The 19,885-nt window shown below is 37.9% G+C and overlaps 1 protein-coding gene across 2 annotated transcripts in view; it reads left to right on the plus strand.

Annotated features, from left to right (window-relative positions):
* The window catches only part of LOC131042496 (1,4-dihydroxy-2-naphthoyl-CoA thioesterase 1), a 75,788-nt gene extending 60,912 nt beyond the window's left edge, over positions 1–14,876 (plus strand). The window contains exon 4 of one of the 2 annotated variants that reach the window (XM_057975807.2): positions 14,599–14,876. In XM_057975807.2, coding sequence (XP_057831790.2) covers positions 14,599–14,619 — 21 coding nt within the window. In that variant the 3' untranslated portion in view covers positions 14,620–14,876. The remainder of the gene's footprint in view (positions 1–14,598) is intronic. The other variant, XM_057975805.2, reaches the window with a different exon arrangement.
* Positions 14,877–19,885: the final 5,009 nt, after the last annotated feature.

Below are 19,885 nucleotides of genomic sequence, written 5' to 3' on the forward strand. Positions count from 1 at the left end.
GCAGCAACAAGTCCATGGTGCTTAGGGATGATGACGTTGCTACTCCTTAGCTCCCAAATTGCCTTGTCATTCTAAATATGTTCCATTCTATTCTGAAATATTGGTTGATGGCCAACACAATTCACCATGGCGATATTGATGTTACTTAATCTTTTCATTGCTTCTACACTGAATGTTTGCTTATTGAAAGATTTCTCAATCATTGCCTTAAAATTATCTCTGATAGATTGTATATTAATGATTTGAGGATCATCTTTAGATTGTATGCTTGAGTTAACAACTCAGAAGTCAACTTGAATGTTTGCCTTCAGCTGCCCACATTCCCTTGATAGCTTGGTTTGTTCCTAGATGCTCTACTTGATGACCACTATTTTCCATTTGATGTTTTTTAGCCACAGGAGATGCTTATTTTCGTTGGTATCTTGAAACATTTGTTCTGCACTAAGCTTATCATTCCCCATTTTAATCATCTCTTTAAGATTCTTATCCACTCTTAACCAAATGGTTTCTTCTTGCTTTGATGCATTGATTTCATCATCAATTTCCATCTTCCCGTTGTCGATTTCACCATATAATTTTGTAGCTCCAATGAATTCTGATCCTTTTGATACAATCTCGTTTATCCTATCTTAAGTCACTTTGCCATAAGATTGGTGCCTATATATCTTCTCAATTACTTCCTTCTTACTTCGTGAGCTAGGGTTTAAGGAGGAATCGATCTTGTCCAATGGTTGAGCTGAGGTGTCTACTATAGACTTAAGACAAGCAATAAAAGTTCTTTCTTGCTTTGCTTAAGCTCTTCTTTAGATTGCTTGTCCTTCTTTGTTCTCCTGACAAACTTGGCAGATGACACTTGGAAGTTATGAAGGAGGGCCCAATCCTGGTGATATTGAAATGCTTTTTAGTTACCTTTTTGATATCCTTCTTCGCATATGAATCGGCAACCTCTAGAAACATATGGCTCAAGATTAATTCTTTCATCAATCTGGAAGTTGTCTCGGCCATTTTGGGTTGAGGTGACTTTTGGAGCAAATAAGGAACCTCATCAAATTGGGGAATTTTTCGCTGAGTTACTTTTCTTTTCTTTAAAAGTGTGTTTTATAGCCAAGAGGGAGATGTCTTAGATGGAGAACTAGAGGAAGCTCCAATAGGATTAGGGGAAAATTGTGGTGGCTTCACGGGAGGAGGTGTAGTGAACGAATGCCTTATTTGATTGAAGGAAGAGATGTTGGGTTAAGATGGAGGTGAAGGATTGGATGGAACAAAGGAGTTTTGATGTGAATGTGGTGGTGAGGAAGTAGGTAATGAGTGAGATGAAGAGTCGAGGATGAAGAGGAACTTACCTAAGAAGGGGAGGATGCAACATGGATGGTATTCCCTTCACATGGCTCCTCCTGGATAACTGCTAATTTCACTTTCTCCTTTGCTTCCTTTTCCCCTTTGAGCCATCTTTGCATGTCCTATTAGGATTCCTCTTTCTTGGGGGATCTTCACCACTCCATCTTCTCCTACAAATTGAGAACTGGTGGATGACATAGGATGGTGTTGGAGTAATTTAAGGACAATTATCTAATTATTTATTAATTAGATCCTTTAATTGCTTTTTCGCTTAAGCTAAACTTAGGTGCTTTATTTTATCTAGGTTATGCTTTTTTAGTTTGAGTCACTTAGAGGTATTTCTAGTTAGCTTTTCTAGCTTATAGTTGAGCTTAATTTAGCTCCAACTTTGCATTGCTTTAGTTCTTTTAATTTTAGGATTAGGGCATCTCTTGCTTTCTATAAAGCAAGTCTTTCATTCATTGTAATTTTACCTTCAATATTGTATCTCCAATATTGTTTTGTGCAATAATACAAAATTCTTTGGTTATAGAGCATACTTTATTTGCTTGATCTCTTTTATGTGATAGGTGTTTTGCTTGCAGACGATTCTTGGCTCTTATGGTTGATCATCAACTTCTACAGATGGGAGGAGGAAGGATTTGCTTGGTCTCCTTTTTGTTTTAAATTTTTTTCCGTTTCAAGAGGCATTGTACTTGACTTATCAACAACCTTTCTCAACACCCACTCTTGTGTCCTCCTCAATACCATTTACATTCTTTCTTCTATAGTTCACACCTCTCTTACATCTCGATTAATGGGCAATTAACTCTGTTTGGACGAGAGCAAAATATATGTGGGATCTACCAAATCAGACTTGTCATCATCTATGTTTTGGATACCCTGATCTAATTGGAAAGTTTTGATTTGTTGTAATAATAGTCTCATCCAATCCCTTTTTCTGACCTCATTCGCTATCATAATCAGCCCAATTATCTTCTAATCCTAGGAGTTGATAGAAATCAGGCAATAATTGTAGAGTGTTTCTAATTTAATCTTTGTTTTCAAAAGGAAATCTCCTCTCAAATAATTGCATGATATATCTCACCGAGTCTTTCAATATTTAGTGCATCAAATAATGAATTGCATGAATAGTGGGCTGGACCAATGGGGAAAGGGACCCTTACCTTCTTCCTTTCTCAACACCTTTTACATAATTCACCTATCTGTCTACAAAACCTTGATCAAAATTTTTTTTTTGTTAACATATCGGGAGAATTTGCATGGAAATCCACAAAGCCCCTAATTTCAATGTAGGTGAATCTTCAAAATTGAATGACATAGCTCCCGTATGTATTGATTAATTGGGTAGCTTCTGGAACTCATACAGCCTTGTAGCTCCTGGATCACATGCATTGTGAACGTATTGTTCACCCCTCATAAACTTCTATAGTTGTTTTCCAATTGGAGTTGTGGGTAATGGTTATATATTTATCTCATCAAAATTATCAATTTCAACTAACCTTGTCCAGGCTATCATGCCAATAATAGCGTAAAATAGATAGGATGACATGTAGAAAGACTTATCTAGCTGAAATTGGGTTATTTTGCTTTGAATTTTGCCATTTATTATAGTTCCTCAATCTATGAATTGTTCTCCAGGAGTGATGACCATAATGAATAGCTACATCCATTCCTCAAAATGATGAGCGTTGTCATTACCAACCAGTTGTCGAGAAGCATGATGCAATTTGAGATGTTTGCAAAATTTGATCTCTATAGCTTTTTGAGCAATTGTGATTTTCCCTTTGTAGGGATTGCCAATCACTGCCTTGCGATTGTATTGCAGCATGCACATTTCTTCTCAGTGAAGTGTTGATAAGCAATTGTGGTGTCATGGTTTGCAAATACCTCTATTTGGGGCAATCTGAGGAGTGTGGTGAAATATTCCCCTTTCAACCCAGCAATCACTTTGTTATTTGCAGCTTCACTTCTTGAGTCCGAGGGTCATAGTAGTTGATGCATTTCAGAACCAGGTTTATGCATTGTACGACCATGGGAGAGCTAGCCACTTGTAACAACCCATTACCTACCAGCTTTTTGGTCGTTGGGGACTTATTCTCAACATTCATTCTTCTCTAAAATTCCTCGAGGTTGAAATGGCCTAGCTTCGTATCCCCAATTTTAGGCGTGGTGCTCTCCAAACTTGACAAATGCTAGTACTCGAGGTATTTGTACATCATTTTAGCGAAGATCAAATTATAGAGAAAGCAAACCATATCTTTCAACACATTGGTAAACAAATCCAGAGGCAAGTTTTCATGAAATTGGTCTAAATGACCAAAATTTATCTTGTACAAATTATGAGAGCAAAAGTAACTATGTACCTTTACCTTTGAAAAGCTCCTTTGCACTAGATGGCACCTGAAATCTTTTTTGCACTGCTCGCTAGATGCACCCTATAAATCCTCCTTTGCAATTATGTTAGCTCCTAACAATTGCTCCTTAGAATGCTTTCTTTGCATTTCATTGTTGCTTTATATCGGTCGACATTCAATGTTCTCGAGCATCATGAGCGCATTAATGGTGTCTTTAATGTTGGCACATCAATGATACATTGCTTTCTTTGAAATGCAAACTTTTTAAACTTGTTTGTTAGAAGTTAAGAGAGGTTTTCAAAACCTTATTGGCCTTTAACTATGGTTTCAAAACCACCCATTGTAACAAAAGAGATGGTTTTGCATTTACAAAATGGCTTCGACCTTTGATGAAACACTTTTGAAAATCTCTTTCATTTTGGTTATGGTTATGAATAGGCTGTCGGATGCCAATGACGTTGTGACAACCTCATCAAGTGCCAAAATGGGTTTCAAAACATTTAACATTCGTCAAACACCACGTTGGACACTACTCATTTTACTTTGTGCCGAGGCATCTTCGTGGTCAAACACAAATTTTCAAAATTCTTCATGTTTTTTTGCTTGTGGAAGTTTTGAACATTGCTTTGGGTTTGAACACGGTTCTAGAAATCTTATTGGGAGTCGATAGGGTTGTGCTAACCTTGTCAGGGTCCAATGTGGTTATGGAAACTTTGTTGTGCTCCAACACAAGTTTTGAAATCATATGGGAACGTTGACACTAATTGTGAATATCTTTCTTTTTTTAATAGGGATCACTTCATCAGTCCTTGACACATTTTGACAGCTTTATTTCAAAACAAAGAGGTTGTGAAAGGACAGTTGGGTTTTGACAAGGTTGCGGGAACTTGGCAAAGACTTATGGGATGGTGAGAACCTCTTTGCTAGTTGACAAAGGTTTTGAAACTCAATGATTTTGTCGATGACACAATTCTCAGTCAAAATTTGAAGGAAAAAATCACAAATAATATAATCAAGGTGACAACTTTTGTGATCAATCTTGAAAAAAATAGTGCTCCAATTAGCCAATCCATTAAGTCATCCACGTGTGACAATGGAATCTTGTACTTGATGGCAATCTTATTGATTCTATGGGAGTATGCACACATCCTCCATTCATCATCCTTATTCAACACTAGTATTATAGGCATTGCACAACCACATAGACTCTCCCTAATTAGACCTTGTTCTAGTAGTTATTTAATCTGCTTGTGGAATTTTGTACTCATGTTTGGAATCTTTTTTGTAGTGCCTTGTTTGGCAAATTGGAATCTAGAATCAAACTAATGTGAGTTGTTGCACATTAATGACAATCTATTTGGCATCCCCTTACCAATCACATTCGTGAACTCTTTGAACAACACAATGACTTCTAGCTCTTTAGAATTGTGTGACTTCGTTTGTTTCTTTTGTGCAGGCTTGAGTAGTAGCCTAGAACAATCCTACAAGTCTCCCACCTCCTTGAGAAACTATCTTGTTGACAAAAAAAAATACCTTGCCCTTTTGTTTGGATTCTCACTCGTCCTTCATGGCAGGTAACTTGAACTTCTTCCCACCCTTTCTCATTGTGAATGTGTTCTTAGACCCATAATGTATTGTGCATTTATCATTTTTCCATGGCCTTCCCGATGACACATGGTAGGCATCCGTCGTGATCACATCGCACAGTACCTCATTCGTATATCCACTAATGTGGAATGCAACTTGACATTACTTTGTCATTGTGAGTTACTGGCCCTTCGACAACCAAGAGAATTTGTATGGTGTGGCATGCACAACTATCCTCAATCCCAACTTCACTATTTTCATGGATACTATGTTGTTGGTGTCGTCTCCATCAATCATCAATTTGCAACACTTTCCTCTTAACTTATGCATAGTTTGGAAGAAGCTTGTCCTTAACCATGGTTCATTGTCCGTGTATGTAGGTTTCTGGACTTACACAAAGGTTGGGGATAAACTTTGGGTTTGCATCTTTTGCTCCACCACTCAAAGAGCTTGCTTCTTTAGCTTATGCAACATACACATGCTTCTTTGTGCATCCCTGCTTTCACTTGATGTTTGTATTACGAAGTAATTGGTAAAATATTTGCTTAATATTAATAGAGATCAATAGATCTTTATATACAAGAAGAAAGACGACGTTTCCTTAGGAAACGATCGTGAAGAATAGAAACATTCTATTCTAGCTAATAGCTAACTAAGTATTTACAAAATATAACAGTAGATAACCATTAACAATAAATAGAAACTATCTATTATCGTAATACCCTCCCTTAATGGTTAATCTATCCACTACATTAAGCTGTCCTCTGAATTTGACAAACTTATCTGGACCAAGTGGCTTGGTGAGAATGTTTGCAGTTTGATCCATTGTAGGAACATACTACAAGTCTATGATCCTGTCTTCAACCAAGTGCCATATGTAATGACAATGAACATCTACATGCTTGGTTCGTTCATGGAAGACTGGATTTTGTGCTAACTTGATAATGCCATCGTTATCAACAAACAAGGTGGTCGGTCCTGCTGGTGACATCTGCATATCCCCAAGCATCCGACGAAGCCAGACAGCTTCACAACCTGCCTTAACTGCCCCTCTGTATTCAGCCTCTGTAGAGGAGAGAGAAACAACCTGCTGCTTCTCACTGGTCCATGTGACGGCACTGGATCCCAAACTAAGCACATCCAAAAGTTGACTTTTTATCATCAACAAAGCCGACCCAATTCTTTTCTGTGGATCCACGAAGTCTAGGATTAGAACTCCGAGAGTAGAGAATTCCATAATCAGTAGTGCCCTTCACATAACAAAGCACATGCTTTGCGGCTATCCAATGATCAGCCTTGGGAGCTGTCATAAAGCGTGAAATGTAGCTGACTGCGAAGCTGATATCAGGTCTAGTAGCAGAGAGGTAGATGAGACTACGTACTAGTTGCCTGTATGTAGTATCATCAACGGGAGGAGAATCAGACTGGGCTGATAACTTCAGGCCTTTCCCATAGGTGTAGATGTAGTCTTGCAATCCTGCATATGAAACTTGTCTAATAGAGCCCTAACATATTTAGACTGAGAAATGAATATACCAGAAGGCTGCTGCCAAACCTCAACACCTAGGCAATAATGCATTATCCCAAGGTCAGTCATGTCAAAAGACTGGCATAAACTCTGTTTGATTCCCTGAATCAAAGATGCCGAATTGTCAGTGATGATCAAATCATCCACATAAATGACCAAAAGGATGATATCACTGTCAGTAGTTTTGATGTACAAGTTTGAGTCTGAAGAATTCCTCGTGAAGCTTTGATCACTGAGGTACTTATCAATTTTCATGTACCATGCTCTAGGGGCCTGCTTCAAACCATAGAGAGATTTCACCAGTCTGAGAACCTGGTGTTCTTTACCTGCAACCTTGAAACTTGGAGGTTGCGTCATGTAGACCTCTTCTTGTAGGTCACCATTCAGGAAAGCACTCTTGACGTCCATCTGATGGACATTCCAACCAAACTGTGCTGCCATGGCTAGGACTAATCTGATAGTGCTCATCTTGGCTGTAGGAGCAAAGGTCTCCTCATAATCAATGTCCTGACGCTGAGAAAAGCCCTTTGCAACTAAGCGAGCTTTGTACTTATCCAAAGTACCATCAAACTTGTATTTGATTTTGTAGACCCATTTGTAGCCAATGGGTTTCTTCCTTGGTGAAAGATCAGAAAGTTCCCAGGTGTGATTCTTCAACAGGCTTTGGTGTTCAGATTGCATAGCCTGTTCCCACTCTGGAATACCTTTGGCCTTGGAGTATGTCTAAGGTTCAAACACACTATGAATGTTGGCCATGAGAGCAAAATTAACTGTCCCTGCATGTTTGCTCTTTTTCCGAGGAGTGCTCCCATCGATGAGTTCATCATCCCAAAGATCAGCAAGTGTCTTGGCCCACCATTTAGGCCGGAGAGGAGAAGGACCAACATTAGCATCAGGAGATGCTTTATGATCAGGTTCCTCATCAGAAGAGTCTGGATCAAAATCAGGTGAAGCATCTGCAAATCTGGGTGATCTTGCAGGAGAAGTCGGAGGTGTATGTACATGGATCATTGGGATAACTGGAGCTACTGGAGCTGCAGGAACCCTCCCATCAGGTGGACCTAATGGAAGTCTAACTCCCAAATCATGAGCCTTCATAGGTTGGTCTGCTGAATCAGGAACAAGAGAGACATGCATGAAGGGTCCTCGTTGCTCATCAAAGACTACTACATCACGACTATACAAGAGACTAGATGTCTGAATGTCAATCAAGCGGTAGGCTTTGTGAAGACTACTGCATCCAGTAAGCATAAGTTTCTGGCTCTTGGCATCCAACTTGGTGCGTGAAGCATTAGGGATCCAAACATAACCAAGGGAGCCGAAAACCTTCAGATGACTGATTTTGGGCTTGCGACCTGACCAGGCCTCTTTCGGAGTCTTGCCTTTGACCGCCATAGTGGGTGACCGGTTCAAAAGGTAGACTGCAGTGTTAATTGCTTCTGCCCAAAACTGCTCCAGAACACGTTTGTGGTTGAGCATGGATCTAGCCATCTCAGTGATTGTTCTGTTTCGACGTTCAACTACACTGTTCTGTTGGGGTGTGTGGGGTGTGGTTAACTGGCGCTTAATGCCATGAATATCACAGAAGCTAGAGAATTCATTACAACAAAATTCCCCCCCATTATCTGATCTAAGAGCAATAATAGATTTCCTAGACTCTTTTTCAACTAGAGGTTTAAACTTCTGAAATACAGTAAACACTTCTGATTTCTTTGCAAGAAAATAGACCCACATTTTTCTATGGAAATCATCAACAAACAATAGAAAATACCTGGACCCAAGAACAGAAGGAATAGCCATAGGGCCGCAGATATCAACATGAACAAGCTGAAGTACCTGAGAAGCCCGCCATGAATCGCCACTTTTGAAGGGTGTGCGATGTTGCTTCCCAGCCTGGTATGCATCACAAACTCCAAGCTGCTGAGTCTAAATCTCTGACAATCTGAGGACAAGCGCGTCCCGAGCAAGCTGAGCAAGATAGCACACATTTAAGTGCCCATATCACTGATGCCAAAGTGTACTGAGAGAAGATTGTCGAGCAGCCATAGCGAGGTCTTGAGAAACACTAGAATCTGCAAGTTCGAAAAGATCATGATCCTCAAGACCAACTGCAACAACTGACTGAGTCTCCCGATCAGTGATGGTGCACTGATGTGAACTGAAGGTGACATCCAACCGTGGAGAGTGTCGCAACATCTGACTGACTGAGAGTAGATTGAGTTCCATCCCTGGAACGTGGAAGACATCGAGGAAAATGAGATTCCTCCCAGCAGACTGAATCTAAATGTTGCCTTTGCCGACAACCGTGTATTCTTCCCCACCACCAAATATAACAGAATCTGAATAAGGCTGGTAGTCAGTGAACTAGTCTCGATGGTGGGTGAAATGACGAGAGGCACTTGAATCAATATACCAGGCAGACGATTTGACATGGTCTGCGGGTCTTTTAGCCATGAAGGCGTAAAAGGCAGATTTTGTCTGCTCAGTGTGCTTTGCACTGTTTGCTTTGGGCTGCGAACTAGATTGCTTAGCTTGGGCAGCTAAGGGCTTCTGACATTCAACCTTCATGTGACCATACTTGTGGCGATAGTTGCATTGAATGTTCTTTTTCTTCGAGCCTTTTGATGCATGAGCAGAGGGTTCCTGCTGAGAAGACTGCTAAGAATGAGACTTGCCCTTATCCTTGTGAAAAGAATTAGCAGCAAAGGCTTGTTTTGTGGAGGTGGAGCTAGAACTGCTACCGAACTGCTGTGTCCACTGATCTTGCTGAAGCAGAAGTGTGCAGAGATCTGTGAACTTTAGATCAACACAAGTAGAAGTGATGTTGAGAGTTTCGATAAAATGAGCGTAGGACTTGGGTAAAATTTTAAGGGCGATTACCACAATGTCCTCTTCCTCCATCTTGCGTCCAATGGCAAGCAGCTGATCACGGATTTTTTGAATCCTATTCAGGTGATCCTGGAGCGATTTCCGCTCATCCATCACAATAGAAAACAGAGTGTTATTGAGAACGAAGGCTTTGCTTTTATCAAAAGTCTCATGTAGGGTTTTGAGATGCGCCCATATCTCGGCAGCTATTTTGCCAGATGGAATCTAAGGGAGTTGATCATCAGCTACCGATAATTTGAGAAGCATCACTGCCTCCCGATTATGCTGGTCATATGCAACCTGATCAGGACCAGCTGTAGTCGGACGCTGAGTAGTACCCAGAACCACCTGATCGCTGCCGCGATATTCGAAGATGGTTAGCATCCGCTGCTTCCACGTGCTATAATTTCGACCATTGAACTTTTGATTTCCCTCGAGCAGAATATTTGTCAGAGATGCCATGGCACGAATTTATGTGAAAAACTGAGAAGGCACGTACTTCGAGGTAAAATGTCGGAGGACCCAAAAAAATGAAGAGGCACCCAAAAGAGAGCTTGAAAAACCTAAAAAGAATATGCTGTCAGAATTTGGATCCGCTGGCTCAAAAATCGAGACACCCAAAAAAAACATATGATAGCCCAGTTGAGCTCTCGAAAAACCCACCATGAATCTGTGCTCAAAATTTTTTTTGACTGAATCTGGGGGGTCAAAACCCTAGCCGAAAGTCAAAAAACGTGGGTTTGACCAAGTTGCAGGTTGCAGAAAAAATGGCGGGTCTGTACTGCGCCGAAAAATGCCGAAAACCCTCGCCAGACAGACGCAAACAGGAAGAATCCTGTTACATGGGATGAACACAGTCCTTAACAATCTCGAAAAATAGAAGATTTAAAAAAAAACAGAAAAAATTCTTCACGAATTTTTGTTTGAAGAACTTTTGAAAACAAAAAATTTCCGAAAATCTGCAGCAAAACCAAGAGGCCCGAAAAATCTCAGAAAAGAATTCACAAATTCTTTATTCAGGCTCTGATACCATATTATGAAGTAATTGGTAAAATATTTGCTTAATATTAATAGAGATCAATAGATCTTTATATACAAGAAAAAAGACAATGTTTCCTTAGGAAACGATCGTGAAGAATAGAAACATTCTATTCTAGCTAACAGCTAACTAAGTATTTACAGAATATAACAGTAGATAACCATTAACAATAAATAGAAACTATCTATTATCGTAATAGTTTGGACACTCAAATGCATGGTGAACTGTTTGTCCACATTTGAAGCAAATTCCATTGAAGCCTTTGTATCAGCTTCATCATCCTCTATCTCCACTTATGTTGGAGATGTGTTCATGCTTGGCATGGCACCACTAGTTTTTGCGCTCACCTTGTGTGTAAAGCTATGCCTTCTTGTCTATGGAACAATTTTCTCCACCTTGAGTGTTAGGCGGTGGGCCACCTTGATAGAATGAATTGTACATCTCATCCTAGATTGAGATGCGCAATCCATTTACACACTTGGACACTTTCATAGAGTCATCTTCCACATGACTAGCATGAATGAATTGTCTGTAGAACTCCTCCATGTACTCCATAGCTGTCTCCCTTTGGCATAGGTTTTGGAGCTTTCTGAATAGATCCAATGTGTGGTTGGTTGACATAAAATTTCTCTTGAGCTTTCACTATGCGATCCCACTATGAGATCTTATGCTTCTTCCCTACATGATTTGTTTGGATTGAGCCCCACTAGAAGTCAACATGCCCTTTCAACTTTATGGTAGCATATTTGGCTCATCTTAGGTCTTTGATTGCTTTGAACTTAGTATTTCTTTAGCTCATTGATCCAATCAACCAACTCTTCTAGATTTAAGCTTATCGAGTAGCTTTGCAGATCAAACCTCAGCTTGCTTCTGACTTTCATCAAGGTGATTGCAAATCTTTCCTCTATTGTCATGCTCTCAACATCATTTGAATCCATGGAACCACCTCACATTACGATCTTGTCTTTCATCATTGCTGATGTCTTCCATCACTACCAACCTCCTCTATGCAGTCTCAATGACCTCAAATTGTTCTCTAATAGCTCTCAACATATTGGCTAGATCTGCAATGTAGGCCACTTGATGGTTCCTTGCACCTCCTCTTCCTAGCCTATGAACTATCTTCTCTGGTTCACCTACAATGTGACAACATTTTGCTCAATTGCTTAAGCTGAAGAAACTTATGTGAGCTCACCTCTAGGACGGAGAATACTCTCTCTATAATACCATTTGGTGTTGAGTCACATGTGAGTTAAATGAACAATTGTCGAATGGGCACACGGAGCACACAAGAAATGCTAAACTAGAAAGAAAATGGAGCTTGACAAGAAATCATAAGCTTCATCTGTATAGAATGAAGGAATTATTGAAACTAAATCATGCTTCACTGCTCAACCACTTAGAGAAATATGCATAGAAACTCTTTGTGCTTGCAATCAAATCAACTGAAGCTGTATCTAATACTCAATTTTCTTGCTGAGGGTCAAACCCTTTGAATGACCAACTGAAGCTGTATAAATGTGCACCCAAGAGGAAATCTGATAAGCAAGGTGCCATTTGTAACAAGAACAATTGACCATTCCACAATGAATTGGAACTTGATTGTCTTTTGACCTTCCAAAACTGACAAACCTTTAGAAAATCCAGTTGTTGCCATTTGATGAAATGACAAACTGCTTGACATTTGACATTGGCTCACCTTTCCAGTGCATGTGCTACAAGGATGTTGTGTGGGGCAACAAGCAAAGGGCATGGGGTTATGAAAGTAGAGGTGCATAGAGAAAAAGGAAGCTGTGCCAATGAGCATAGAGTGTGTGGGACACTGCAGCTGCCTAACACATTGACAACATGGACATGCAAGTTAACTTTTCACGCAATCACAACACAATGGTACTCACAAGATTAGCTTGCACATAGGGAATTGCAAGCTATGTTTTTGGGTGATGCAAGATTGCAACAAGAAGGATGCTCTGTCATCACCTACACAAAATGCATCGAACCCCCAATTTTTTTTTGCTGTACCTTTATGCAAATCCTTGTCTCAAACCCAATCTTGAACCCAAATTGGTAACTTAGGAGAAAACTATAGCTGACAAATAGCCTTTGCCTAATGCTTTGTGGAAATTGACAACCTTGAAGATGAATTTTGGCATCTTTGCTCCATTTCTTTTGTCAGATATGACTAATTAATGCTGCCATTGATCGTGTAGATTCTGTAGCATATAATCTGCCCATTCAAAGTGAAGGTTTTGAACTCTTTATTTGAACTTATAGTAGATTTTGTGCTTCTAACAACCTAAACCTCATAGCTACCTAATCTTGTGTTGCTAATTCAAAAAATATCTGGAGCAGTAAGGCTGGTATATGAAAAAGAAAGGAAATGAGAAATTTGCCTCTTAACTGCTCTTTTTTTGTTGTCATATTAAAATGCATGGTTTCCACCCGAAAAAATGTTTGGGACACTCAGTCTCATTTCTGGTAAGCCATGATTTGGGTCTCTTTACAGGGCAATTTTACATAAATCTGTTTACCTAGGTGATTCCAAATTATCCCCGAACCACATATATTTTAGATATTGTATAAAACTGGAATTAAATATAAATAAATGAAACTGATTGTGATTTACTTCCTTGTGTTGCACTGGGATGGAAGTGATTAAAATATATTAAAAAGTTGTAATTAAATTCAAATAAAGGGATGTAATTGCAACTTTTTCTCTGTTGTGTGTTGCACTGGGATGGAAATGTCAAAAATATCCTTTACAAACCTTCTTCAGGATGGATAATTGATGGTAAGTTGTGAATTCTATTAATGATTACTCTAGTTCTTGCATACATCTTACCTCCATTGCTTTGAAAGGTGTGTCAGTAATGCTTCATTTATTTTGAACATTGATATGAAACATGCTTTCTTTGTTATCCTTGGTATCACATAAATTGAATTGTGACTGTATCTTTGACACTGCTCACTGAAATCTTGAGTGATCTATTGCCATAGAAAAATTGTTTCTAACCTCAACTTTATGTGGGGGGGAAATAGATCCTTTGTGGAAATTCTGTTTATATATCTCTTTGGTATTCTTTTCTTCATAGGCTGCAAGTTCACCATTCGCTGTCCAAAAGTAAACTATCTCGATTCAAACATTTTATAGTTGTAACAGTTAATGTATATGTTAACCATTTCAAAAAATTATCCTGCAGAGATCTGTTGCTTTCACATTTCCAAGTGTATTGCAAAATTTATGGATGCATGCTTTTATTGCCCATCCTAAACATTCTTCTACACATACCATTATATTGAGGACATGGTAGCTTGCAGATCATAGTTTCATGAAGTTTTATAGTTTCTCTTAGTAACTCAAAACTACTTTGTTTGACTCTTTTTATATCAAATCAACTGAGGCTATGGTGCATTTGCAAGTAGGCTTGTGATTAGCTCCTTGAATCATGCTGTGTCTAATTAGGAATGTTTATATCATGGCAGAGGTGGGGTGGAATTTCCATGTCATCTTTTTCTCTATTTATTGATTTATAATCGGTTCATTAAACATCATTTAGCATCTTGATTTGTCTAATGTGTATGTTCCCTATAATTTGTTTCTTCTTTATGGAGCTAGTTTAAGAAAGACTAAAAAGCTTATGGTGTATTGTCTTGTAAATGTAGCATGGACCCTTGGGAAACATCTTTATTATACATGCACAATCTTTGAATTATGAGTTATTGCTTGCATGACATCTTGTATGTTAGCTTAGGCCGACCATAACTTTGTTATGCATGCACAATCTTGGAATTATGAGTTACTGCTTGTATGGCATCTTGTATGTTAGCTTAGGCTGAATTGGGAGTTTATAAAGTCCTCTGACTTTGTTGACTGATGTTAGCGAAACAGGTTTGGGAGGTGAAATTTATTTCTGCAACAAGTTCATCAGAAGGACTACCCAAGCAAGAATCTTCTCAAACATCGGAGCCAAATCTGATTGCAGTGTCAAAGTTAATAGTTACTGTGCAACCTTCTAAGCGTGCTGCAAAATTGCAGGATGACAAAGCAATTCCCTCCAGACTTTAGATATATGCTTCATAATTGTGAATTATGCATAAGAAAATTGTACACTGCTCTAAGAACTCTCCATTTAAAAAAAATGTGATGTTATATTTTCTAGGCCCTTGCAATAAGTATCTTTTTATGTTCCTTTCAAATAAATAATTTGGTTTTGTTTTGCAAAGGTCATAATATCTAGGAGAAGCTATGCTTCCTTGTTGACACCCAACTTTGATCCTTAGGTCTCTGCTACTGCGGTTTGATTCACAAGTCTCTTCACTAATGCCTTATATAACATTCTTGATTTACAACCCATTTTTTACAGTGACAAATTCCTATAATGGGATTTAGTTACACATTAACTCTCTTTACCCTATGGGATATGGTCATAAGAATAGATGTTCTTGATTTTTCCATGACTATGGATATACTTGTTACAACATTTTAAGTCTCGACTGATGAATTTCCCTTAAGGTTTGTTCTCCAACAAATGGAAACACTAATTAGAAAAATCTAAGGAGGCTTCAGAAGTCTAGCATACCAAGAGAACCATAGCAGAAGAATGCAATATAATCCTAAACAAAAATATGAATTTAAGGAGATTTTGAGTCAATGCATACCTGTGCATTGGCCATACCCCAAAAACACATGATAAAAGTTTTGATTCATCACATTAAGTAATTCCATTAATATAGGGTGAGGACCACAACACTGCATAACCATATCACTTAATAAAAACCGCTGATCACTGAAACCATTATTGCAGTTACGTGTAAATGTACAATTATTAAATGTGCGTGTAAACATTCCATGTGATAAATTGTATTTGAAATAGAGTATATGAAAGAATAAAGTGATTGATCAAAGAACTGAATATTCTTGAGGTCTTAATGACCATAGGAACTTGTTACAACGTTGTAAGTCTTGACTGAGAGTGCCCCTTGAGGTTGTCCTCCAAAAAACTGGAAACATTAACTAGGAAAATTTAAGGAGGATTCAAAAGTCTAGCATACCAAAACATGCAATATAAATCAAAGACTAATTTGAAGGAGAATTTTGTCTCAATGGAGGCCTGTGCATTGGCCATGCTCCCAAAACATGCGATGTACATCTCTTGATTCATCACATTAAGTAATTTTATTAATATAGGGTGACAACCCTGACACTGCCTAGCCATATTGCTTAATATTGACCGTTTATCATCTAAAACATTATTCCAATAATAATATTCAAATTTTCAATTATGGATTGATGTTTCTAATCCAACCTTCTACCTTCAATTCCAAAATTTAACAGACACCAAAACAAAAAAACAAAGATTGTCTTAATTTTATCACAAATTTTGTAGTTTAGAAAATAATTTTACCCAATTGAATACATTCATTAATTTTGCCAACATATTATAAATAAACATCAAAATCTGCGAACATTTATTTTACAAATATGGCCATTTAACAGCCTCTCTCTGGATACCATATTCTATACACAATCTCTGTAGACTCACAATGCTCTTACTCCCTCTTTCACTCTGTTCTTTGCCTGAGACCCAACTCCTTGGTTTGCTTCTACTCACAATGCCCTCCTCTCTCTACTAACTTATATGTCGTTTAATAAACTGCTAATGTTTTCATTGACATCAGCCTAATTGTTCGATGCTTTCCTCCCAAATCTCCCCCAACACATCTACCCCTTCCCAAAAAAACTTATTTCATTGCTTTTTATTTTTTTCCTTCTATTCGAGGGATGTGTCTTGGCTTTTCATTGACCCCTGCAATTATATCTTCATCTCCTTGATGCCTTCTTTCAATTCATTCATTGCATAATAATTGACAAAGGGGAGTTGAACAGTGGCTTTCGGAGATATAACTTGGTCACTTGTATTTGTTTGGGAGTTTCCAAAGCCTTTTCAACAAATACATAATCGACAATCATTACTTAAAAAGTTACACAGCTTTTTTATATTTGCACATTTTATTTACATGTCTACCAAGGCACTTACTAGTAAAAGGCCAGTTTATGCTTCGATGGATATTCATACCTTGTTCCAAAACACCCACTTTAGTACTGATCATGAGTGTGCTCTTGAAGGTTGTGGAGACTGGCTTTACACCGGCCAATTGCATTCGCTTAAATTTAAATGGAATTCCATGAGATCACAATTTTCATAGGGATTATATCGAACAATTCATAAGCTTGGTCTTTGTTTCCACATTTTTCATACATATCTACTAGGCAGTTGCAACTCTAAAATCCTGACTAAATTCATAACATACTCATGACCAAATTTGTATGTTTAAACTTCCCCTTTCACCTTCCATAGTCACAGTCAAAGCTAATACATCTAATATATCTGCAAGTTACTTATTAATATCTGATTCTATCATCATCTCATAATATGTCTTTGAAGTGTCATAATGAGGTCATAGAAATTATAAGAGGTTTAGTCACTGATATCATAGAGCTGAACATGGTGAAAATGAAACTCTGCAAGGTTGAAAGAGAGATACCAAATCAAAACAAACCAAAATTCAAGAAAATATTTTTTTGGTGGTTCTGTTTGCCAACTCGCCCACCAAACATGCCAAGTAAGTAAAATGTTCTATGAGTTGGCAAACCCAAGAACATTTGGAGATGCATGGGACAATAATTCCATGTTTGTTTTTTAACCAATTTTGCTCCTTGTCTATGGGAGCCTTTCCTCTTCAGCTATTCTGCCCTTCACTAATCTCAACACACAAGTCACCTTCATTGGTGTTGCTCCATAACTCGAAACAACTTCCCAACACGTCCATATCTTACTCCTACTTTCACTTCATTCTCTCTTGAGACCCAACTCCTTCCTTCTTGGGTCGCTTCTACTCACGATGTCGTCCTCTCTCCGCTAACTTATATATCATTTAATAAATTGCCATTTGTATGCGGGAAAAGCGGGTCGATAGAACTCAAAATGCGAAAAATGGAGCTCTATGGAGCCTTGCTCACACACTCATAGGAATATGGTCATTTTTATACGTCTACACCATTAATATCATCAACACCAACCCAATTGTTCGATGCTTTTCTCCCTAATCTCCCCCAACGCATCTCTCCCTTCACACAACTTATTTCATTGCTTTTTATCTTTTTTCCTTCTATCTAACTACAATTGACCAATTGCATTTGCTTAAAGTTTCCATGGCATTTTCCACAAATAAAATGAAATTCCATGATAACACAATTTTCACAGGCATTATATCAAACAGTTCATAAGTGTCGCCTATGTTTCCACATTTTGCATACACATGTACCAGTTGTTGATGTGTTTTTTGTGCACCTTACAACATAGAATAAAGTATTGAATACTCTATCCTCTTTTGAACAAAGACCTTTCAAATGGTAAGTTATGTGATCATATGAAATGACTCCAAGGTTCCTATAGTCAAGTCTTGACTTTATAAATCGATAGTCTCAGTGTGTTGATGTGATTGCTGGTAATCCAAGGGGACTTATGTTTATGAACTACAACTGAAACATGAACATTGGATGTATCAATCATGTGATGCTTCTCCTAAATTGATTCAAACTCAAATTTAAAAAAGGGGAAAAGGTTTAGAGAATCTGTGCTAACTCCTAATTACTAAGGACAATGACAATAATGAATGATGCTTTGATAGACAAATCCTTCATGAAACTACTTTCTACTTAACCAAATATAGCTCACACCGCCATAGAAAGAGTGCAATCTCCTAAGGTAGTGAAAGATCTTCATATTGTAAATAATCCATTCAAATACACAATACTAGTGCAATCCAAATGAAGTATTCACAATCGAACTTAGCCACAATAATAATTAGTTTTAGGCTAAATATGCAAAATAACTCGCAATCAATAAGGTGTAGATGGTATGAATTGAAGGATTCATCAAATATCATCACACTTCTTCATCATAATCAATGAACTCTATCTAAATTTGAGAAGTAACAAGGAACCATGCAAAATGCAGAAACACAACACATACATCAACCATAACTTAAATGAAAATATTGAATTGATTTCGACATAACTTGGCAACAATTTCAAGCTTCCTCCTCTTATTCTACTGCTAACTATTATCTAATTGCTTGACTACTAACTATTAACCTTTACAATGAGAAGACCGAGCCTTATATAGAGGACTCTAAAATTCAATTGCTTAAAGCAATTTGAGATCAATGGCCAAAATTACAAAATGAAACCCTAATTAGGGTTTGTTAGAACAAACTCTCTCTTGACCAATGAGATCATTACATCATATAAGACCCTCCTTTGATTTCTAATGAATGAAAAAATAGGTTAGGTACATAGAATAATATTTGATGTAGTGCCATGTGTCACGTGTAGTTGTCCTCTTTGTAGGATGAACCAAGTACATAGAATCTGGACATGTTGATGTGGCATAACTAGATTGGATTGATGATGACTAGGCACCAACTTAACTTGTTCCTTGTAGATTATCATGAAGAATTTTTCCATCTTGAGCAATATCTCTTGATACTTCACATTATCCGGTTGCTCAACGTGATGAAGTGGATCATATTCCCAAATTACATCATCTAAGTGGTTAAGTTTCTAACTTTGATTTACTCTTTCGAAACTATCTTTTTCCTTGATCACATTTGCATTTTCATCTCCATACTTGGGAATTTTTCTTTATGATGTTTGATGTAGACTTTGTGATGCTTATACTTGATCACCTTGCTTAGATTTGAATCCCTAGCTTTAATGTATGACATATCCTTGATATGGGGAAGTATCTCATGTGTATGTGGCATATTTGCATGTAGAGTCTCTCCTTGTGAAGCAATCCTCATTTAAGAATCTACCTCTTATATTGATAATATCCTTGGATTTCCGAAGGAAATTCAAGATGATTGCAAAATTCCCCTTGATCTTTATTTGAATACTTTGATGTTATAAGCTCCTTGTGTTGAAGACTTTGAACTTGTAGGGAAACACTTAGGTAATAGCTACATCCTTGAAGTTGTAGTGTTTGATTCTTTGTAAAATGTTATATTCTCCATGTGGTGGAAATCCTTCCATCTGCATTTGTTACTTGTGCATGACGTCCTTTCCTTGCCTTCATCAGTGAAATGTGAATTTTGCTTGCTTTG

The sequence above is a fragment of the Cryptomeria japonica genome, chromosome 1 (assembly GCF_030272615.1).
Source record: "Cryptomeria japonica chromosome 1, Sugi_1.0, whole genome shotgun sequence".
Taxonomy (NCBI): domain Eukaryota; kingdom Viridiplantae; phylum Streptophyta; class Pinopsida; order Cupressales; family Cupressaceae; genus Cryptomeria; species Cryptomeria japonica.